Here is a 23,859-nt window from a genome sequence, read left to right as displayed (position 1 = left end):
CTATAATCCCAGCACTTTGGGAGGCTGAGGCGGGAGGATCACCTGAGGTCAGGAGTTCGAGACCAGCCTGGACAACATGGCAAAACCCCGTCTCTACTAAAAATACAAAAATTAGCCAGGTGTGGTGGCTCGTGCCTGTAGTCCTAGCTACTCAGGAGGCTAAGGCAGGAGAATCACTTGAACCTGGGAGGCGGAGGTTGCAGTAAGCCAAGACTGCGCCACTGCACTCCAGCCTGGGTGACAGAGAGAGACTCTGTCTCAAAAAAAATTCAAATCAAACCAAATCAATCAATCAATCAATCAATCAACGAGATATAAGCAAGACTCTCTGATGCCCATACCTGCCGTGACGGTCCACTGAGGCCTGTGGACTATCACCTCATCCCCCTTCTTGGGATGGTCTTATTAGGCCGCCGTGCTACCGTTTTTTGTTTTCTTTTTTTGAGACAGGATCTCACGCTGTTGCCCAGGCTGGAGTCCAGTGGCACAATCTCAGCTCGCTGCAACCTCTCCCTCCTGGGCTCAATTGATTCTCCTGCCTTAGCCTCCCGAGTAGCTGGGACTACAGGCATGTGTCACCATGCCTGGTTAATTTTTTATGTTTTATTTTTTGTGAAGAAATATTGTCTATATTGCCCAGGCTGGTCCTGAACTCCTGGGCTCAAGCAATCCTCCCACCTCATCCTCCCAAAGTGCTGCAATTCCAAGGCGTGAGCCATCGTGCTTGGCCTGTGCTACCGTTCTGCTCCTAGCTCCCCTCAATGTGCATTCCCCACCCGCACCTCCAGATGTACCCCTCTAAACCCAGCCCTTGAGGGTCTGCTGCGCCCACAGGATGCAGCTCAGACTCCCGGAGCGTCCCACTCCCACAGCTGATGTCCCTGGCTGCTGGGTCACCCATCACTCTGTGAACTCCTCACTGGGCTGCAGAACCCTGGGCACCTTCTGAACCCTGGAAAGCTCTGAAACCCCTGTGCCTGGCCAACTCCCCTCTCTCAACTCAGACCGTCCTTCTTGCAGCCTCCAAGACCCTGCTGCAACCGTGCCTATGTAGCCTCCGCGACAGCACGCGAAGAACGAGGGTTCTTCAGGACTGGGGCTCCCTGCCGGCCCTGGCCAAAGCCCCTGGCCTCTGGCAAACCCACTGCTGCCACAGAACAGCCTGGCTGTCTCCGATGAAAAGTTTGAAGGACAAGCTCCTGCTCAGCCTCTACCGCAAGGTGTAACTCCGTAAACGGAACAAGTACCCAGCACACAGGGGAGCCAGGGCGGGAAGAGCCGCGGGGGATGGGGGGTGGGGGTGCGGGATGGGGGGGCTGGGCTTTGCACCACTCATCCTTGCGACGTATTGGGGCTCCCCCACCTGCAGGCGTGCGCCCTGTCTCCTGCCCAGAGAGAAAGCCAGTCAGATGGCTACACTGCCCTGGGGGGTCAAAATAATCCCAGCAGAGTCCAGGCCAGTGGGATGGCTTAGAAACGGTTCCAGCTTCCTCCTGGGAACTTCCTGCGGGGGCCACAGCGGAAGGGCTTTCAACCTCATTAGTCATCTGGCTGGACCAGTCATCCGGCTGGACCGCAGGAGCAGTGGCGGCAGATCCAAGGCCGAGGCCTCTCTGACTCCCTTCTCCCTGCCGCCCGCGACACAAGCTCATCCTCTGCCAGGCGCAGCCTGCAGTCCTCCTCCCTCGGCCAGTGGTGTGAGCAACCCTCCTCCTGCCCACGTGCGGGAGTGGCTGCCTCGGGCTCCTCCCAGGGCCCACGTGCGCGCCTTATCGGCAGCATCCCACTCTGCTCACAGTGAGGCAGACAGCGAGACACAGCGAGACACTATGTGAGCGCGGCAGCTCAGCTGATCCTCCTCCTCCGGGGAGGGAGAGTGACTCAGAAGGGCAGGAGTGGGGGAAGCTCTGGAACATTCCGGCATAGCTCCTCCACCCCAGCCTGACCACCCCAGTTCCAGGCGTTCCAGGGGAGAGCAGGGTGAGCGCTGCACAGAAGCTGAAGCCACCCACCCAGCAGAACCCTCCCTGTAGCTTATTTTGCAAAGAGACCTCTGACCACTTTAGGAAACCAGAATGAGGAAAGACGACGGGAGAGATCATGCGACTGCTTCACCCTGATCAACCCGGGGCCCAAGCACCCGGTGTCCCTCCCACCGTCTGTCACTGGTCAGCCCTATGATCCACGTCAACCATGTCCTCTGTCCTACAAACTCCCAGGGAAACTTCTGGTGGAAATGGCCCCGAGCCCCCCAGAGCAGTCTCCCCTCATCCCTGACCTACCCCTGCCTCAGCCTTCACAGCTCCAGAGCCCACACCGCCTGGGCCCCCAGCCCTGCTCAGAGCACACGGACACCCAGCCCCCTACTTCCAGGCTCACGGTGCCGCAGAGGGACCGTGCACTAGTTGGTCAGGAGCTGCCAGGTGCTGGGCTCACTGCAAAGTGCTAAGGGAAGGCAGAGGTCATGGCTGGCTCAGAAGTGCCCAGATGGCCAGACAGCTGGGGGCTGAGTCCAGGGATTGCCAAAGCAGCATTCCTGACCCAAATGGGCTCCCTGGTGTGACCTCGGGCCCCGTCCACCCCCACAGCGTGCAGCAAAAATGCCACCTTATTCTAGCTCCAGAATCTGCTCCACGGGGCCTCACACCCACTGCACCCTCCTCCCGGATGCTGTTCCTCTCTGTGCCCCGGCCGGCAGAGCTCCACCTAGTGCTGGCTCCCTCCCACCCCTTGGAACTCGCTCCCACGCACGGCAACTGGCCCTTGGGGTCAGCCAAACCTGTGTGCACTGCACAGCTTCCTCGTTTAGCTGTCCTAGGGTGACCACATTCCCAGAGGCTTGGTGACTGTCACAGGTAAGGAGATGGGACAAGAGGCTGAGCAGGGCTAGGCACCTGCTTCAGGAATGGGGAAAGCTGCCGGAGGAGTGGCCAAGGACAGGTACAGGGGCTGGCAGCCTTGTCTTGGCCACAGAACCCTTTAAAACAGAGGCCCCATGCAAAGCTGGGGAATAGACGGGCACAGGGCGGCTGCTCTGTGCGCAGGAAGGGAGGCGCTGCCGGCCCCTCCTTGGCCGATCGCACGGTTTTTCGCTCAGCCCATCTCTGACAACTCCTTTTATCCTTTCTTCTTGAGAAGTTTCCTCTGTTCTTATTCCTCAGCGTCACTCGCTCTGTGAACTGGGCGCGCATGATTCCATTTCAAAAGCTCTGTGTGGGTGTGCACCCGCAGACACCAAGGCCAACAAGCCACAATGCCAATCAGCAGCCCCTGTGTCCCCGAAGCTGCCCGTTCTGCAGATCCGCCCCTCCCTTTCCAGAGAATGCCAGTCACACCAAGCCTCCTAGGAGGGAAGTCACTTACAGGAAAGACGGGGGGACCGGCCAACACTGGGGCCTGCAGAGCAACACACCACACACACACACATGCTTGCCCATGACACACACATGCATGCCCAGACATATGCATACACGCCATGCACACATGCCTCATACACACATGCACACACGCCCCATACACACATACACACATACACACAAGCATCCCACGTGCACACACGCCCCATGCACACATGCCCCATACACACATGCACACACGCCCCATACACACATGCATCCCACATGCACACACACACCATGTACACACACACCCACATACACACACACCATGTACATACACACGTACACACACACCCACATACACACATACACCATGTACACACACACCATGTACACACACACCCACATACACACACACACCCACATACACACACCCACATACACACACCCACATACACACACGATGTACACACACACACCATGTACACACACACCCACATACACACACCATGTACACACATCCACATACACACACACACCATGTACACACACACACAGACACACACACCATGCACACACACACCCTGTACACACACCATGTACACACAAGCACACCCACATACACACACACCATGTACACACACCCACATACACACACACCCTGTACACACACACACCATCTACACACAAGCACACCCACATACAAACACCATGTACACACACACCATGTACACACAAGCACACCCACATACACACACCATGTACACACATACCCACATACACACACACACCATGTACACACAAGCACACCCACATACACACACACCATGTACACACACTCCCACATACACACACACCATGTACACATACACACCATGTACACACAAGCACACCCACATACACACACACACCATGTACACACACACCATGTACACACAAGCACACCCACATACACACCGTGTACACACACACCCACGTACACACACACGTACACACACACCCACGTACACACACCATGCACACACATACCCACATACACACACACCATGTACACACACACCCACATACACACACCCACATACACATAAGCACACCCACATACACACACCATGCACACACACACACCATGTACACACATGCACACCCACATACACACACCATATACACACAAGCACACCCACATACACACCATGTACACACAAGCACACCCACATACACACACCATGTACACACAAGCACACCCACATACACACACACCATATACACACACACCCACACACACACCATGTACACACAAGCACACCCACATACACACACCATGTACACACACACCCACATACACACACACCATGTACACACACCCACATACACACACACACCATGTACACACAAGCACACCCACATACACACACACCATATAAACACAAGCACACCCACACACACACACACACCATGTACACACAAGCACACCCACATACATACACACCATGTACACACACCCACATACACACACCATGTACACACACACCCACATACACACACACCATGTACACACAAGCACACCCACATACACACACCATGCACACACACACCATGTACACACATGCACACCCACATACACACACCATATACACACAAGCACACCCACATACACACCGTGTACACACAAGCACACCCACATACACACACCATGTACACACAAGCACACCCACATACACACACACCATGTACACACAAGCACACCCACATACACACACCATGTACACACAAGTACACCCCCCCACACACACACCATGCACACACGCACGCTATGTATACACATGCACACCCACAGACACACACACACGCACCGATGTGGGCTAGAGCCAGAGGCAAGAAGGAAAAATAGATCAGAAAATGGGACCAATAGGCTGGGTGCAGTGGCTCACGCCTGTAATCCCAACACTTTGGGAGGCTGAGGTGGGTGGATTGCCTGAGGTCAGGAGTTCAAGACCAGCCTTGCCAACATAGTGAAACCCCGTCTCTACCAAAATACAAAAATCGACCAGGCGCAGTGGCTCACGCCTGTAATCCCAGCACTTTGGGAGGCCAAGGCGGGCAGATCCCGAGGTCAGGAGATCGAGACCATCCTGGCTAACATGGTGAAACCCCATCTCTACTAAAAATACAAAAAAATTAGCCTGGTGTGGTGGCGGGCGTCTGTAGTCCCAGCTACTACTTGGGAGGCTGAGGCAGGAGAATGGCGTGAACCCGGGAGGAGGAGCTTGCAGTGAGCCGAGATCACGCCACTGCACTCCAGCCTGGCGACAGAGTGAGACCCCGTCTCAAAAAATAAAAATAAAAAATAAAAATAAAAAAAGGAAAACGGGACTGATAAGTTCTTGTTTTTCTCCATGACAGCCAAACAATAATAACAGAAACCTCAGTCCCAAACTAAGGGAGTCAGAAAAGCAAAAAACTAGCCAATTTTGTTCCTTCTTGGAGAAAGATGAAAGAAAAAGAAGAAATACCAGAAACAACACCTGTTTCCTGGATTGGGACACATTCTGGCTCAGATCCAGGGACTGGCAGAGGCCAGAGAGAGAGAGAGAATCCCAACTAGACGGGAGGAAAGCCAGCTGCCCAGCATGGCCTGGAGAGCACGTGGGAGTGTTCTGAGGACACTCAAGCGTCTCCAACATGCAGCATCAGCATCACCTCTAGGGAAGTTAGTGCAGGCCACTCAAAGAAGGAGGCACACTTTTCATCACTGGCTCTTTTTCCTTTTCTTTTCTTTTCTTTTTTTTTTTTTTGTTTTGAGGCTGAGTCTTGCTCTGTCGCGGGGGCTGGAGTGCAGTGGTGCAATCTTGGCTCACTGCAACCTCCACCTCCTGGGTTTAAGCAGTCTCCTTCCTCACCCTCCTGAGTAGCTGGGATTACAGTAGTGTGCCACCACGCCCGGCTAATTTTTTGTATTTTTAGTAGAGATGGAGTTTCACCATGTTGGCCAGGCTGGTCTGGAACTCCTGACCTCAGGTGATCCACCCACCTCAGCCTCCCGAAGTGCTGGGATTATAGGCGTGAGCCACCGTGCCTGGCCCAGCGCTGGCTTTTTTGTACTGTTTGCAAACGCATGTCACCTTGAAAAATGTTAAGGCAAAAATGATGTCTTTTAAAAGGCAGGGTGGTATTCTTCCAGGATCTTAACAGTGCAGTTCTGAAGACAAAGAAGGCTCTTTCTATCCTAGGAATTCTAAGAAAAAATGTAAAGATTTTTCAAAACACCAGGTGTTTTGTTTTGTTTTGAGATGGAGTCTTGCTCTGTCCCCCATGCTGGAGTGCAGTGGTGCGATCTCGGCTCACTGCAAGCTCCACCTCCCGCGTTCACACCATTCTCCTGCCTCAGCCTCCCAAGCAGCTGGGACTACAGTTGCCCATCACCACACCCGGCTAATTTTTTGTAATTTTAGTAGAGACGGGGTTTCACCGTGTTAGCCAGACTGGTCTCGATCTCCTGACCTTGTGATCCGCCTGCCTTAGCCTCCCAAAGTGCTGGGATTACAGGCGTGAGCCACTGCGCCCAGCCAACACCAGGTGTTTTAACCATTTCCCCAAGAGAACCCTCCAGCGATGCCACATCTATGAAGAAGAGGACACCTTGCAGAGCAGGGCATTTTTTTTTTTTTTTTGAAACAGGGTCTACCTAGTGCATCGGTATTCTCTGTCAACTTTCTGGTTAAAAATACATTGTATTTCCATACATGTTTATTTTTTACGTTGTTTTTTTTTTTTTTTTTTTTGAGACAGGTCACTGCATCACTCTGTCACCCAGGCTGGAATGCGGTGGCACCATCACAGGTCACTGCATCCTCCACCTCCTGGGATCAGGTGATCCTCCCACTTCAGCTTCCCAAGTAGGTGGGACTACAGATGTGAGTCACATAGCCAGCTTTTTTTTTTTTTCTTGTAGAGCTGGAGTCTTGCTATGTTGCCCAGGGTGGTCTCAAACTCCCAGGCTCAAGTGATCCACCCACCTCGGTCTCCTAAAGTACTGGGATTATAGGTGTGAGCTGCCGCACCTGGGCTTGGGGATGCTTAAATATTCGAGGATAGAAATCAGCTCCTGACTTGAGGGCCCTCAAGCAACCCCCTTGGGACCCCGTCGTGCATCTCTGGGAGCCCGGGGTGACTCGCTGCTCGCGTCCACGTGCTGCTAAAGTGCTGAGGTCCCAAAGCTCTGCAGCTTCTGCTCCTGTCCGGAGAAGCGGGGCCCAGTAAGCAGGTGGGACCCTCGGCCTCTGCCACAGCTACTTTTGCCAACGTCACTCAGCAGGCAGGAGTCAGAGCAGGTGCTGACATCCAGGGTTCCAGGGCAGGGAGCCCCCTGCCTCTTCCTGTGGGGTGTTTGAGCCACAGTCCACCTGCCTAACGAGCATGGCATTGAGGCCCCTGGACAGAGAAATACAACCTCTGCCAAGCCCCCTCAGCTGTCTCAGGTCTGCTCCACACCGACGGACCAGGAGAATGAAAGAATGAGGCTGCCTGCAGGCCCCAAACGGAGCCAGCCACCTCACAGGGTCTTCTGGTGGGGGCTGCAGGGAGTCCCATGGTCTTGCCTTCTGGTCTCTGCAATGTGGTATTTAAATGGGTCTTGAGCTAAGGCCCCAATTTAGATTCTCAAAGCCATGGAATTCAATCATTTAATGTCTGATGTCTACGACCTCCTCCCTAGGAGCGGCCCTATGAGAGCACACCTGCACTGTGGTCCTGCAGCACGGAGGTCACATGTGTCCGAGGCGGCAGTGCCTGGCACCCGGCCTCGGCTACTCCAGAGGCTGACAGACGAAGGACACGGATGTCACCCAGCCAGCGGGAGCCCACTACCTCTCCACCTGGACAGGACACACAGTGACAGGACAGGCTTGCCTCTCCCCACAGGGCAGCTACTGGCCTTAGACGTGCTTGGGACGATCTCTGCACAGCCCAGTTTGGAGACTCACAGCTGTGCTGCTCCCCTCACTTCCAAAAAGGACGGCTTGACATCATCAACTTCTGGGCCTTTAATTCACCCCTTGGTTTATGCCACTTTCAAATTTCTCTGAAGGCTCCTTCCAGATTGAATGCTGGACCCTCAAAGGATATGTTTAACTGAAACCTGTGAAGGGGACTCTATTTGGAAAAAGGATCTTTGGGCCAGGCACGGTGGCTCACGCCTGTAATCCCAGCACTTTGGGAGGCCAAGGCGGGCGGATCACCTGAGGTCAGGAGCTCAAGACCACCCTGGCCAACAGAGTGAAACCCCATCTCTACTAAACAGAAATACAGAAAAATTAGTCAGGTGTGGTGGTGCACACTTGTAATCCCAGCTACTCAGGAGGCTGAGGCAGGAGAATTGCTTGTACCTGGAAGGGGGAGGTTGCAGTGAGCCTAGATCGCTCCACTGTACTTCAGCCTGAGCGACAGAGTGAGACCCTCGTCTCAAAAAAAAAAGAAAGAAAGAAAAAGAAGGCCAGGCATGGTGGCCCCATGCCTGTAATCCCAGTACTCTGGGAGGCTGAGGTGGGCGGATCACGAGGTCAGGAGATCGAGACCATCCTGGCTAACACGGTGAAACCCCGTCTCTACTAAAAATACAAAAAAATCAGCCGGGCATAGTGACAGGTGCCTGTAGTCCCAGCTACTCGGGAGGCTGAGGCAGGAGAATGGCGTGAACCCGGGAGGCAGAGCTTGCAGTGAGCCGAGATCACGCCACTGCGCTCCTGCCTGGGCAACAGAGCAAGACTCCGTCTCCAAAAAACAAAGAAAGAAAAAGTATCTTTGCAGATGTAAGATTCCAAGATGAGATCACGCCAGATTATCCGGGTGGGCCTGAATCCCATGTCAAGTGTGCTTTTAAGAGAACACACAGGCGGAGGCCACGTGAGGACAGAGACAGAGACTGGAGTGATTCAGCCGTGAGCCCCAGAAGCCTGGGGCCACCGAGAGCTGGAAGAGGCCAGGAAGGACCCTTGTATGGAGGGAGCATGGCCCTGCCCACACCCTGGTCTCAGACTTCTGGCCCCCAGACTATGAGAGGTGAATTTCTGCGACAACGAGCCACCTGGTTTGTGGTACTTTTATGGCAGTCCGGGCAGACTCCTACATGACCCTAAGGCTGCATATGGTATTTTCAATCCGGCAAACTCGTACATAACCCTACAGCTGTGTACCTTAGGGTTACGGAAGCAATAGAGCAAAAGGGGTTGGGAGGCTGCCCTGAGGGCCCCAGGATCTCCCCCACACAGTGAGGCCTACAGAAACACGTGAGCTGCTGAACTGATAGCCGGGAAGGCTTTCCACACATACACACCCGGGGCTCCAAAGAGCCAAACCTCCCAGACCTGGAAGAACCTGAGGTTTCCTACACCCAAGAGGAAACTGTCCTAGCAACGTGGAAGGGCAGACGGCCGCAGCCACTCGTTCCCTCCACTCCTTCCTGTCTAGAATCCAAGCCAGAGCAGCAGGGAAGTGCCCCACCCCGGGGCGCATCCTATGGCCTGTCCTGGGCAGGTCTGTGCTTGACTTGGGCAGCCCCCCAGCTCCTCTCCTCTATGAACCCCCAAACCTCAAGCCTGCCCTTGCCCTCCGCGTTCAATCTGCAAACCCCAATCATGCTGCCTGACACACTGCACCTCCTGCCAGCACTGGTCATGCCAACATGTTCCCTCCTTTAGTTCCCCACCACTAAAATGTACCTTGGGCTTAGGCCCAGAAACAAAATCCAAACACAGCTCAAGGTTTTGCTCTGCCCAGGGAGGGTGGCTGCCTCTGAGAGGACCTGGCAGAAAGCAGCTGGGGAGAACAGCTCTGAAGCCCAGACGTGCAGATGGTCCAGTCGCAACAAATCTGTGCTACACTCACAAGGAGTCAGTGGGAGCTCCCTGGCAATAGGTGTACCCTGAGACTGGCATGAAGGGCACAAGGAGCCCTGGTGCTATCTTGCAAACAGGTATTGTGCCTAGTTTGCAGGTGAGGCTCCGGAAGGCTCAGAAACCAGGGCCAGGTCCCTCAGATGAGGAGACACCTGCTTTGAGGTGGGACCCCCTGACACCTGGGTCAGTCCCCATAAGGAGCCTCTCTAGCCGCCCTGCTACATGCCACACCCCTGAGGCATTCTCCAGTCTCATTCCAAGTAGCCTTGAGGCAAATCTCTGGGGCCCACCCAGAGGCTATGTTCTGCCAGTTTCTAAGTTTTCTTTCCCCACATTCAGCCATGTGAACAAGGCTTTGGAATCCTAAGCCATATGGTGATGATCAAAATCAAGAACAAACTCTTGCAAGAGCAGCTCTAGACTTTGGGGACACGTCCCCTTGGAACTGCAGCTAGAAGCGGCAAACACCAGCCCCAAGGCCACTTCCAGGCTCTGTCCCCCAGTCCCTCCTGTGCCCACTAAGGCTGGTCCAGGCTCGCTGGATCACCGGCCATCTCAGCCCCTCGGTCATCACATTGCTTCTCCTTGTCCAGCCAGGCTTGGACGTCGGGGTATGGGAGCAAAATGCCTGCATGGAACCCTGTGGAGCACACAGGTAAAGATGCTGGGCACTGGGGAGACCCCAGGTAGGAACAGCAGCACCATCCTTTCGAGGCTCCACCTGAGGTGAGCAATCAGAGGACACCCCTCCCTTGAGTCACTGGGAGTTCGAGAACAAGGGACATTGCTGGGGGATCCCGAGTGAGCCAAAGAAGGAAACAGTTTGCCCAATGAAGTAGGAGGTGGACGGGAAGAGGGACGGGACAGACGCAGCAGGACCTGCACACTTCTGCCAAGAGAGTGGCCGCTGTCCTCAGAGCCCGCTCGTTCCACACTCCCTGGCTGCCCCTGCTTCAGGGACCCTGCACCTTTCTTCCCAAGCCCAATCCTACCTCTGACTCTGCCCAAGCAATCCGCCAGCCTGTGGTGACTTCCCACAACCCCCTCAAGCTAGGAGTGGTCCAGAGCAGTGCTTAAGAGCCGGGGCCACAGAACCGGTGCACCCTGACTGTCCCAGGCAGGGTCTGCCCGCAGCTGGATGGAACAGGGTCTCAAGTGAGACCACCTGTGAAGCACCGCATCCTTCCCAGCGGGACCTCCACTTACTTCGGACTCAAACCCCCTGCCTTTCCACGCTCAACTCTGCTCAGCTTGGTCCTCTTGGGGGCACGCCTAGGTCAGCCCTCAAATTCCACTGAAGCTCTGCTCCCCTCTTCCTGTCTTCCTCCCAGGCCAGCCCGCACCGCAGGCCCCGCCGTGCCCAGGTGACCCTTCTTTACATCCCGTGGGGCCCAGCACAGGGACCGGGCACATCTGCTCCCATCCCCAGTGACCAGGCCACAGGTGGGCAGCATAGGACAGCACCACCCGGCAGGGCACCCCCAGCCCTCCTGCTGACTCGACAAAGCCAGGAAGTGCCCGTCGTCCTGGTTCTGCCTCGGCCCTGCGTGACACCCACGCCACTGCAGCCAGGCCTCTCCTACCCCTCCACGGGCCACTTAGCTGCAACCAGGAAGCCGTGGGCTAACGCGTTTTAAAAGGTGGCTCCCTAAAGCCAATCCGCACAGTCCCGAACTGCTCTCTGGGGCTTTTCCTCGTCAGAGCAAACACCTGCAGGGATACCGCTCTGCTAGAGGGTGCAGGGCACCCCCTGCCCCACCCTCTTCCCTTCGGCCACCTCCTGGCGTGATCAGGCCGAGTGGATCCACCCTCGTGGGCACCGTGACCTCACTCGGCGTCTTCCTCCTTCTGCCTGACTTCCCGACCCACAGGGGCCCAGCAGGTGAGCGCGTGAGCGCCTCGAGCTCCACGGCCGCCTCTGCGTTCCAGTGGGGCAAGGTCCCGGCTCGCGTGACTGCTCCGGGACTCCTCGGGGCTCTGCGGCATTTCCTCGCCTCCGGGAGCCGCACCGCCCCCCCGCCCCCGCGGCAGTTGGCCTGGTCGGCGGGAAGGGGCGAGGACGAGCGGCTGCGCCACAGCTGGCGCACAGGGCTCTCTCCTACCCGCGCACCCCGACGCCGGACCCGTCCCACCCGCAGGGGCCCCCAGAGCGCTCAGCCCTTCGCTTCCGCCCCCGCAAGCCAAGCAGAGCTGGCGGCTCATCCCGCGCCCGCCTCCAGGGCGCTCGCGCCAGGCTCTGCCCGCAGCTCCCGAGCCTCCCTGGGGGAACTGAGGCTCGTCTCGGGCAGCCCCGCCAAGGTCACGGGCTCGGGTTACGTAAGCCCGGGCTGCGGGCGGATGCGTACCTGCAGCGGGAACGTGGCCGCCCGGTTGCCCACGTAGCCGCGGATGACGTGGCTCTGTATGGAGAGCACCCGGCACTCCTCCTCCATGCCGGGCCTGGCCGCGGCGGCGCGGGGCCGAGGCGGGGGCACGGTCTCCGCCGCTCGATCGGGCTCGGGCTCCGGCTCGGCTCGGGCTCGGGCTCCGGCACCGGCTCCCCTCGGCTGCGACTCCGGCTCTGGCGCGCGGCGGCCCCGATCAGCGCAGACGCCTCCTTCTGACCTCAGCGGGCGGCTCCGAACCCGCGAGTTCCGCGCGGCGCCGGGGGCGGGCCGGGGGCGGGCCGGGGCGGGGACAGCCACGCAGGCCCCGCCCCCGGGCTGGGAGGAAGCGAAACCGGACCCTGGCCGCGCCGCCCCGCCAGGTGGCCCCCGCCACTCTGCCGCCCGAAACGCTGGGTTTGCACTTTCATTCCGCCTGGAGAGGGCTCTGGAGCGCCGTTCGTTCGTTCATTCATTCATTCAACACACGTGCTCCGCCTCAGCCCTGCGCCCCGCGCCCCGCGCCCCGCGCCCCGCGCCCCGCCGCACGCAGGGCAGACTCGGGGGCCCGGGCTCCACGCCCCTGACCTCCGGGCGCGACACTCTCGCAACGCGGAGAGCCACGAGAGTGCGCGCGGGCGTGGAAATAGTGCCGAGGCGCGAAAGTGACCCCCGACCCCGGATCCCCAAGGGAACCGCGCTCTCAACTGCCTGCAGGGCCCGGAGCCCGCATCCGATCCGCGTCCCTTCCCAGGGGCCGCACGGGAGCTAACAGACACGGGGCCGGTGGGACCCAGTCTCCCCCGCACCGGCCTGGGGCGGCGGGCTTCTCTGGGGGCGCCCCAGACCCTTGCGGACCCTGAGTACCCACTGCGGTGGCGCGGCCTGCAGAGGCCCCCAGCCCCTGGCCACATGCCCGGCCGTCCATCCACAGGTGCCCGGGCCTGGGCCATGTGTCTGATCCCACCCGAACCCTGTCTTCCTGTGGAGGGCCTGCCTTCGAGGACGAACCTAACCCCCTAGGGGACCCCACAGCCTTCACTTCCCACCCCTACACTCTCCACAGCTGATGCACTCCCTGCGGCTTCCCTGCACCACCCCGGGGAACGGAGGCCTTTGGGTTCCAGACTTGCAGACATGGTGATTTGGGGCCCTGGGGTCAGTATCACCAGACTAAAGTCTTGGTGACCTAACACAGCGCACCTAGGGCTCTGTAGCCCTCAGCGGGTGCTGAGGACTGAGGGAGGAAGACATTACTTAGAGATCTAGGTTTTTAAAAGAAAGTACTTCATAATTAGTCATAATTGTCCTTTAATAATAGCTAACATTGGCCGGGCGCGGTGGCTCACACCTATAATCTCAGCACTTTGGGAGGCTGAGGCGAGCAGATCGCGAGGTCAGGAGTTCAAGACCAGTCTGGCCAACATAGTGAAACCCCATCTCTACTAAAAATACAAAAATTTAGCTGGGTGTGGTGATGTGCACCTGTAATCCCAGCTACTTGGGAGGCTGAGGCAGGAGAATTGCATGAACCCAGGAGGCGGAGGTTGCAGTGAGCCAAGATCGCGCCATTGCCCTCCAGCCCAGGTGACAGTGAGAGACTCCGTCTCAAAAAAATAATAAAATAAAATAAAGAGAATTAATTGTAACACACCCCTAGATGCTACCATGAGGCTGGAGTCCTGGCCCAGGACCCACTTGTCCTGGCCCTCGCTTGTCCTGGCCCTCGCACCCACTCGCCTGAGTGCTTCCCCTCCCACAAGGAGTTACAGCGTGGTGCCAGGTAAGCAAGCCACACCCCTATCACAAGTCCATCAAACGGCTCCAGGGAACTCTCCCGTCTCACCACCTTAAAGGCTGTAACCCTTTGTAAGAAATAAAGTCTCTTGTCCTTTCCCAAACTTATAGATTGTGAAGTTAACAAACTAAGGAGAAGTCAGAGGTTACAGAGTTGGTGACAAGCAGTGCTGGGTGAGAGCCCCAGGAACCTACAAAGGCAGCACCAACAACTGCCATTACTACCCTTTGCTCATCCTACTCTGTGAGTCTCTCACCCTTGGCTCTTAGGAGCTCCTGATGAATCTCTCTCTCTCTCTGCAATGGATTTCGTCCTTCCCCACTTTGATCCATCATCCATGGTCCCCTCCCCATCCCCAGCCCCCACCCCCCCATCCTATCACACCTTTGGTCCCAAGCACTAAGAGGAAAGAGCAGGGGAGGCATGGAAGAGAGCTGACCATCCTCCAGGCCCATGGGCTCCAGGACCCTCCTTCTCGACAGAGGGCCCTGATCAAAACTCTAAAAGTGTCATTGTGGTGAGTACATTTTTGCCTGTGGTTTCTTGGGCTTTTCAAAGATCTGGTTGCCCATTCCCAGCTGTTGTACAGATGGCCAGTGCCTGTGGTTCTCACACTGGTCATTTTAGAGTCACCCAGGGAACTGGATACACACACCTAGGCCCAGCCCTGTCCTACCTCACTGAGCCTGGCGCTGAGCTCCTTTTTAGCTCTGCAGGTGCTTCTGAGACCACCCAAGGGTGAAAGGCACTGTGTAGGCAGATGAGCTAATTTGGTGTTTTTATGAGCACATGTCAGTTGCCACTAATTATCAGTCCAAGAGCAAAGCTTTTTCCTTGATGACTCAGATAGTAAAGACCTTCTAGACACTACGAGTCTACTGAAAAGATGCCCAGTCCAGGAGACGAATGGGATGCCTCGCTTCGATTGGGTGGGCTGCCACCCCAGCCTGTACCCCTAGGTCAGCCTTTCCAGGGAGAGAGCCCTGGAGGGGTGGCCCTCAGCTGGATGGTGGCCACGGAGGCTCCACTAGGGAACAGGTGGCTGGAGAGACCCAGAGCTGGGTTCCACCTGGGGAGGCAAGTGGATGGGGTCCCGGGGATGGTGTCCAGAAAGTCATTCACTAAGAAAGAAAAGAGGGGACCTGAGAGAACTGACACCAAGCTGGTCTTCCACAGAGCATTTGAGGCATGACCAGCTGAGTTATGGTGGCAACACAGTGTGCCCTCAAAGGACGGTGAACCTTGGAAAATGTCAACAAAAAGAGTCAAAATCTGTAAAATATTGAAAGAAATTTATTCTAAGCCAAATATCAGTGACCATGGCCCATGACACTGAAATGGGAGAGTTACCTGACCCCTCTTGTAGGATGTGCAACAAGGGTGTGACTTGTCTGTTGAGCCACCAGGCATGTTCAAACCCCTTACAGGAGGGGAGCACAGAGATGGGCTGGTGCAGGAGCAGGGATGAGTGCCCCTGGGCTCCAGCCCCACAGCAGCATCCAGGGGTGGGTGTCTGCGACTCCCGAAGCCCAGGCAGACGTGTGTTACAGTGCACTCTTTAGCCTTGCCATCTGCAGATGGCTTAAGTCTTAACCAGCCAGTGCCCTCTTGGTACCCAGGTCCTCATCCAGCATCCAGGAAGAACCAAGTCGCACACAGACTTGAAGGATGAATGCAGGGGTTTTATTGAGTGGTGGAGGTGGCTCTCAGTGGGATGGATGGGGAGCTGCAGAGGGGATGGAGTGGAAAGATGATCTTCTCTTGGAGTTTGGCCGTCCAGCAGCTGATCTCCTCTCTGACTGTCCCCAAGCTGAACTCCTCTTGGTGTTCAGACACTCCTTCTCTCTGCCCCACCAATCTGCTGTCCTTCTGCTCTTCTGTTTGTCTCCTCATGGAGACAGGGATTTGGGGTTTATATGGGTACAGGACAGGGGGACATGGCAGACCAAAAGGCAGCTTTTGGGTGCAAAAACAGGAATGCCTGTTCCCATTTAGGGCCGTGGGTTTCCAGGCTTGAGGGCGGGTGCTTTCCCAGGGAACTGCCCTCTTCTACCCAGTATTTCCCTGTCTCCTGTCTGTATCAACACAGGCCTCAGGGGGTCCTGAGAACATGTGCCAAAGTGGTCAGGGTGCAGCTTGGTTTTAGACATTTTAGGGAAACATGAAACTTCAATCAAATGCATTTGAGAAATACACTGGTTTTGGGCTGGGCACAGTGGCTCACACCTGTAATCCCAGCACTTTGGAAGGCCAAGCTGGGTGAATCACCTGAGGTTGGGAGTTCAAGACCAGCATGGCCAACATGGTGAAACCCTGTCTCTACTAAAAATACAAAAATTAGCTGGGCATGGTGGCGCGTGCTTGTAATCCCAACAATTCAGGAGGCTAAGGCAGGAGAATCACTTGAACCCAGGAGAAAGACGTTGCAGTGAGTCGAGATCACGCCACTGGACTCCAGCCTGGGCGACAGAGTGAGACTCCATCTCAAAAAAAAAAAAAAAAAAAAATTGGTTTTGCCAGGAATGGTGGCTCATGCCTGTAATCCCAGTACTTTGGGAGGCCAAGGCAGGAGGATCACAAGGTCAGGAGTTCAAGACCAGCCTGGCCAATATGGTGAAACCCTGTCTCTACTAAAAATACAAAAATTAGCCAGGCGTGATGGCAGGCGCCTGTAGTCCCAGTTACTCAGGAGGCTGAGGTAGGAGAATCACTTGAACCCAGGAGGCGGAGATTGTAGTGAGCCAAGATCGCGCAACTGCACTCCAGCCTGGGTGACAGAGCGAGACTCTGTCTCAAAAAAAAAAAAAAAAACAAAACAAAACATTAGTTTTGGTTTTGTCCAGAAATGTGAGACAACTTGACGGGGGTTGGGGGGATTTCCAGCTTATAGGTAGATTTAAAAATTTTCTGGTTGACAGGCCAGACGCGGTGGCTCACGCCCATAATCCCAGCACTTTGGGAGGCCGAGACAGGCGGATCACGAGGTCAGGGGATCGAGACCATCCTGGCTAACACAGTGAAACCCCATCTCTACTAAAAATACAAAAAAATTAGCCTGGCACCTATAGTCCCAGCTACTCAGGAGGCTGAGGCAGGGGAATGGCGTGAACCCGGGAGGCGGAGCTCGCAGTGAGCCGAGATCGCGCCACTGCACTCCAGCCTGGGCGACAGAGCGAGACTCCCTCTCCAAAAAAAAAAAAAAAAAAATTTCTGGTTGACAATTGGTTGAGTTTATTTAAAGACCTGGGACTGGCCGGGCGCAGTGGCTCACACCTGTAATCCCAGCACTTTGGGAGGCTGAGGCGGGTGAATCACGAGGTCGGGAGATCGAGACCATCCTGGCTAACACGGTGAAACCCCATCTCTACTAAAAATACAAAAAATTAGCTGGGTGTGGTGGCGGGAGCCTGTAGTCCCAGCTACTTGGGAGGCTGAGGCAGGAGAATGGCCGGAACCCAGGAGGCGGAGCTTGCAATGAGCCGAGATCGCGCCACTGCACTCCAGCCTGGGCGACAGAGCAAGACTCCGTCTCGAAAAAAAAAAAAAAAAAAAAAAAAAGACCTGGGATCAATAGAAAGGAATGTCTGTGTTAAGATCAACGATTGTAGAGACTGAAGCTCTTACTTTCAAAGAAAGCCTTCAGGTAGCAGGCTTTAGAGAGAATGGGTTGTCAAATGTTTCTTATCAGACTTAAGTCTGCATTGATGTTAATGCTGGAGAGGTAGAATAAGGCACATCCCATCCCCACTTCCCATCATGGCCTGAACCAGTCTCTCAGGTTAAATTTTCAGAGTTCCCTGGCTGAGGAGGAAGTCCATTCAGATGGTTGGGGGGCCTCAGAATTTTATTTTTGTTTTACATGACCATGGTTATGTTGACCCCATGTCATGTTATCATTACTTTTTTTAAAAGCTTGCTTTTGCCTGGCACGGTGGCTCATGCCTGTAATCCCAGCACTTTGGGAGGCTGAGATGTGCAGAGCACGAGGTCAGGAGTTTGAGACCAGCCTGGCCAACACGGTGAAACCCCATCTCTACTAAAGATACAAAAAATTAGCTGTATGTGGTGGTACGTGCCTGTAATCCCAGCTACTTGGGAGGCTGAGGCAGGAGAATTGGTTGAACCGGGGAGGTGGAGGTTGCAGTGAGCCAAGATTGTGCCATTGCACTCCAGCTTGGGGCAACAGGGCGAGACTCCATCTCAAAAAATAAAAAATAAAAGCTTGCTTTCAGTCAGTGGTAGTAGTTCATGGCTGCAATCCTAGAACTTTGGGTGGCTGAGGCAGGAGGATCGCTTGAGCCCAGGAATTTAAGACCAGCCTGGGCAATATAGTGAGACCCCATCTCTGCTAAAAAAAAAAAAAAAAAAATTAGCCAGGTGTGGTGGCACGGGCCTATGGTTCCAGCTACTTGGGAGGCTGATGCAGGAGAATCACTTGAGCCCAGGGGATTGAGGCTGCAGTGAGCCATAATTGCGCCATTGCACTCCAGCCTAGGTGACAGAGCAAGATCCTGTCTCAAAAAATAAAATAAAATAAAATACATAACAAAATAGAAGGCTTTCCATTTGGACACAGGAATGGATATGTTACCAACCATGAGTTCTTGGGCTCTCAATGCAATGGAAATTGACATGGGGACAAAAGAGTTTTCCCAGACAAGGCTTTGTTGGAGCTTATGTCCAGGCATAAGGGAGGCAGCCCAAGGGAGAGAGAGTCCCTGACTGAGTCCTGGAAAGGAGCTGGTTAAGCTTTTTGTCAAGGTTAGGCTTTTTGTCAGGCAAAGGGTGGAAACTGATATCAGGGTAGGGTGTGCAGGCTGGGCTGGGGAAGGCCTCCGAGGGCTAGGACAGGCTGATCAGCACTTCGGTTGCGATGGTTATTTTGAGTCATGGGCCAGCCAGCTGTCTGGCTTGGGCAGCGAGGCTGTAAATCTGTTGCTCAGCATTCCTTCCCAAGGTGGGGACATTCTACAACCTTGGTTGATATTCTGGATCTTTTAAGGCCAGTTCCTGAAATTCTTTAAGTAAAAGGCCTGGTTAAATATTACAAGAGCACAGAAGAGCAATATAAATGGCTGTTTTCTTTGTATGACCAAAGTCTCAGGGTTAGAGAGTTTGGTGTCAAGCCAGGTAGTGGTGTGGGGTGTGTGATCTGTGGAAGGCATGAGAGAATGCTCTAGTGGGGGGTTAACCGAGCCAGCCCTGTCCCTACTCTGTCTCAGGTATGACTGTGTAAATAAATGTCCGTCCACACCCTGGCGGCAAATGAAATGCCCTTGCCAGGAGACCATGCCCAGAGGTTGTTTGAGCAACTGCTTCCCAGCACCACAGGGTTCCTTAATTACCATAAAGGATGTTAAAAGTCATTCAGGATTTGTGTTTGGCCAGAAGTTTGAGCGGTGTCTCTCTTTTTTTCTTTCTTTCTTTCTTTTTTTTTTTTTTTTGAGACGGAGTTTCACTCTTGTTGCCCAGGCTGGAGTGCAATGGCGTGATCTCGGTTCACCGCAACCCCCGCCTCCCGGGTTCAAGTGATTCTCCTGCCTCAACCTCCTGAGTAGCCAGGATTACAGGCATGCACCACCACGCTTGGCTAATTTTTTTTTTTGTATTTTTGGTAGAGATGGGGTTTCTCCGTGTTGGTCAGACTGGTCTCGAACTCCCGACCTCAGGTGACCCACCCGCCTCGGCCTCTCAAAGTGCTGGGATTACAGGTGTGAGCCACTGTGCCTGACCTTGAGTGGTGTCTTAGTTAGCTGGGGATGCTTTAACAAAATGCACAAAGTAACAAAAGAGCCAAGTCGTGAAAGAGAAAGCAACAGGAGAAGCAAGGAAAACACAGATTTACTGAAGACATTTCAGAGTGGGAGCAGGCTCAAGCAAGTGGCTCAGGTGCCTCTTCTTTAGGGTTTTTTTTTCTTTTTTTTTTTTTGAGACTGAGTCTCTGTCGCCCAGGCTGGAGTGCCAGTGGTGCGATCTCGGCTAACTGCAAGCTCTGCCTCCTGGGTCCACACCATTTTCCTGTCTCAGCCTCCCGAGTAGCTGGGACTACAGGCGCCCGCCACTACGCACGCCTAATATTTTTTGTATTTTTAGTAGAGACGGAGTTTCACTGTGTTAGCCAGGATGGTCTCCATCTCCTGACCTCGTGATCCGCCCGCCTCGGCCTCCCAAAGTGCTGGGATTACAGGCGTGAGCCACCGTGCCCGGCCTAGGTTTTAAAGAATGTAGTGACTCAGGCAAGAGACATGGGCACCATGTGCTCCATCCTGTTGTGTCTTCAAAGCATCTGTCTGGAGAGCCGCACAGTCAGAGCCAGGGGCTCTATGACATTTTGCAGGCAAGTGAGCACGCACAGCTCCTTCCGTCTGCTGCTTTGTCTCTCAGATAACTCAAGCCACCTCTAACCTTTCTTTCTGTCTCAGGTAAGGGGTTAGGGAAGAAAAGACTAAGAAAAGAAGTGTTTCTAAGGGTCACAACCCAAGGAGAGCTCCTTTTAACATTTCTTGCAAGGTTGGTCTACTGACAACAAATTCTCTGAGTTTTTGTTTGTTGAAGAAAATTTTATTTCTTTCTCTCTCTCTCTCTTTTTTTTTTTTTTTTTGAGACAGAGTCTCGCTCTGTTACCCAGGCTGGAGTGCAGTGGTATGATCTTGGCTCACTGCAACCTCCACCTCCCGGGTTCAAGTGATTCTCCTGCCTCAGCCTCCTCAGTAGCTAGGACTACAGCAGCCCGCCACCATACCCAGCTAATTTTCTGTATTTAGTAGAGACGAGATTTCTCCATGTTGGCCAGGCTGGTCTCGACCTCCTGACCTCAGGTGATCCGCCCGCCTCAGCCTCCCAAAGGGCTAGGATTACAGGCATGAGCCACCGCGCCCGGCCTTCTCTCTTGTTTTTGAAGGATAATTTTGCTGGATACAGAATTCTAGGTTGATGGGTTTTTTTCAACACATTAAATGTTACTCCACTCTCTTCTTGCTTAGATGAATTTTTTTTGTTTTTTTTTGTTTGTTTGTTTGCTTGTTTTGTTTTTTTGAGACGGAGTCTTGCTCTGTCCCCCAGGCTGGAGTGCAGTGGCGCGATCTCGGCTCACTGCAAGCTCTGCCTCCCAGGTTGATGTCATTCTCCTGCCTCAGCCTCCCGAGTAGCTAGGACTACAGGCGCCCACCGCCACGCCTGGCAAATTTTTTTGTATTTTTAGTAGAGATGGGGTTTCACCATGTTAGCCAGGATGGCCTCGATCTCCCGACCTCGTGATTCACCCACCTCAGCCTCCCAAAGTGCTGGGATTACAGGCATGAGCATGAATTTTTTTTTAACACGTAGCTTCCGGTACCCAGATCACATGATTTTTGATGCAAGGCCAGTGTGATCTGTATTCTTGTTCCTCTATAGGTAAGGTACTTTCCCTCCGACATCTTTCAAGATATTCTGTCTCTGGTTTCCTGCAGTTTGAATACGACATGCCAAAGTTTCCATTTTTTGGCATCTGTTGTACTTAGTGTTCTCTAAGCTTCCTAGATCTGTGGTTTGGTGTCTGACACCAATTTTGAAAAATGAGAAGCCATTATTACTTCAAATATTTCTTCTATCCCTTTCTCTCTCTCTTCTTCTGGTATTGCCATTATGAGTGTGTAAATTACCTTCTATAATTGTCCTGTAGTTCTAGGATATTCTGTTCAGTTATTTTTACTCTTTTTTCTCCTTGCATTTCAGTTGGGGAAGTCTATGGACATGTCCTCAGCTTGCAGATTCTCTCCTGGGCTGTGTCCAGTCCACTGACGTCCCAGGCACAATCCCCCGTGTGACCCTGCCTGGTGGCCTCCTCTTGTTGGAGCTGTAAGTCACACAGGCTTCTGCCTCTCCTTTAGCTGAGTGTCACTGTATTGCGTCCCACCACCAAAAGAATCTTTAAATCTTATAAAACATCAATAAAGGATTTGAGTCCTAAATATACAAGGATTTCTCTCTCTCTCTTTCTTTCTTTTCTTTCTTCCTTTCCCTTCCTTTCTTTCTCTCTCTCCCTTTCTCCCTTTCTCTCTTTCTTTCTTTTGTCTTGCTGTTGCCCAGGCTGGAGTGCAGTGGCGCGATCTTGCCCTACTGACACCTCCACTTCCCAGGTTCAAGTGATACTCCTGCCTCAGCCTCCCGAGTAGCTGGGATTACAGGTGCCTGCCACCACACCCGGCTAATTTTTGTATTTTTAATAGAGACGGGGTTTCATCATGTTGGCCAGGCTGGTCTCGAACTCCTGACCTCAAGTAATCTCCCTGCCTCAGCCTCCCAAAGTGGTGGGATTACAGGCATGAGCCACTGCACCCAGCCTTTTTTCCTTTTTTTTTTTTTTTTAAATAGGGTCTTGCTCTACCACCCAGGCTGGAGTGAAGTAGCACATATCAGCTCACTGCAACCTCTGCCCCCTGGGCTAAAGTGATCCTCCCGCCTTAGCCTCCTGAGTAGCGGGTGCTACAGGCATGCGTCACCATGCCGGGCTAATTTTTGTACTCTTTTTTTGTTTTGTAGAGAAGAGGTCTCACCATGTTGCCCAAGCTGGTCTCAAACTCCTGAGCTCAAGTGATCTGCCTGCCTCGGCCTCCCAAAGTGCTCAGATTACAGGTGTGAGCCACTACAACTGGCAAAAGAATTCTTAAAACTCAACAATAAGGGAACAACCCAACCAAAAAATAGACAAAAGATCTGGACACTTCACCAAAGAAGATATGCAAATGGCAAATACACATATGGAAAGTTCTGAACGTCATGCCATGGGAAAAGTACAAATTCATACAACAATGAAACATCACTAAGCACCGCTTACAATGGCTAAAATCCAAAACACTGACAACACCAAGTGCTGGGGGGACGTGGCACTCTCCATTGCTGGTGGGAACACTGTAATGGTATAGCCACTTTGGAAGGCACTTTGGTGGTTTCTTAGAAACTAAATATCTTGGCCGGGCGTGGTGGCTCACGCCTGTAATCCCAGCACATTGAGAGGCCGAGGTGGGGGCAGATCACCTGAGGTCAGGAGTTTGAGACCAGCCTGGCCAACATGGTAAAACCCCATCTCTACTAAAAATACAAAAATTAGCCAGGCATGGTGGCAGGCACCTGTAATCCCAGCTACTCGGGAGGCTGAGGCTGGAGAATCGCTTGAACCCAGGAGGTGGAGGTTGCAATGAGCAGAGATCCCGCCACAGCACGAGTGAAACTCCATCTCATTAAAAAAAAAAAAAGAAAGAAAAAAGAAACTAAACATCTTACCATATAATTCAGCAGTTGCACTGCTTGATCTTTACTCAAAGGGTTAAACACTTATGTCTACACAAAACCCTGCACACCAATGTTTATAGCAGCTTTAGTAATTGTCAAAAACTGGAAGATACCAAGATGTCTCTCAGTAGGTGAATGAATAGACGAACTGTAGTGTACATTTGCAATGGAATATTACACAGCAATGAAAAGAGTTA

At 53.7% G+C, this 23,859-nt stretch overlaps 1 protein-coding gene across 2 annotated transcripts in view; it reads right to left on the bottom strand.

The window, feature by feature from the left end:
- The window catches only part of PDXK (pyridoxal kinase), a 41,528-nt gene extending 28,657 nt beyond the window's left edge, over positions 1 to 12,871 (bottom strand). The window contains exon 1 of one of the 2 annotated variants that reach the window (XR_010138812.1): positions 342 to 12,557. Coding sequence is in view for 1 of the 2 variants with exons in the window: in XM_024239302.3 (XP_024095070.1) it covers positions 12,574 to 12,660 (87 nt within the window). In the remaining variant the exon portion in view is untranslated. The other variant, XM_024239302.3, reaches the window with a different exon arrangement.
- Between the last annotated feature and the right edge of the window lie 10,988 nt (positions 12,872 to 23,859).

This window comes from Pongo abelii, chromosome 22, assembly GCF_028885655.2.
Source record: "Pongo abelii isolate AG06213 chromosome 22, NHGRI_mPonAbe1-v2.0_pri, whole genome shotgun sequence".
NCBI lineage: Eukaryota > Metazoa > Chordata > Mammalia > Primates > Hominidae > Pongo > Pongo abelii.
This window is presented reverse-complemented; position numbering and strand designations above follow the sequence as displayed.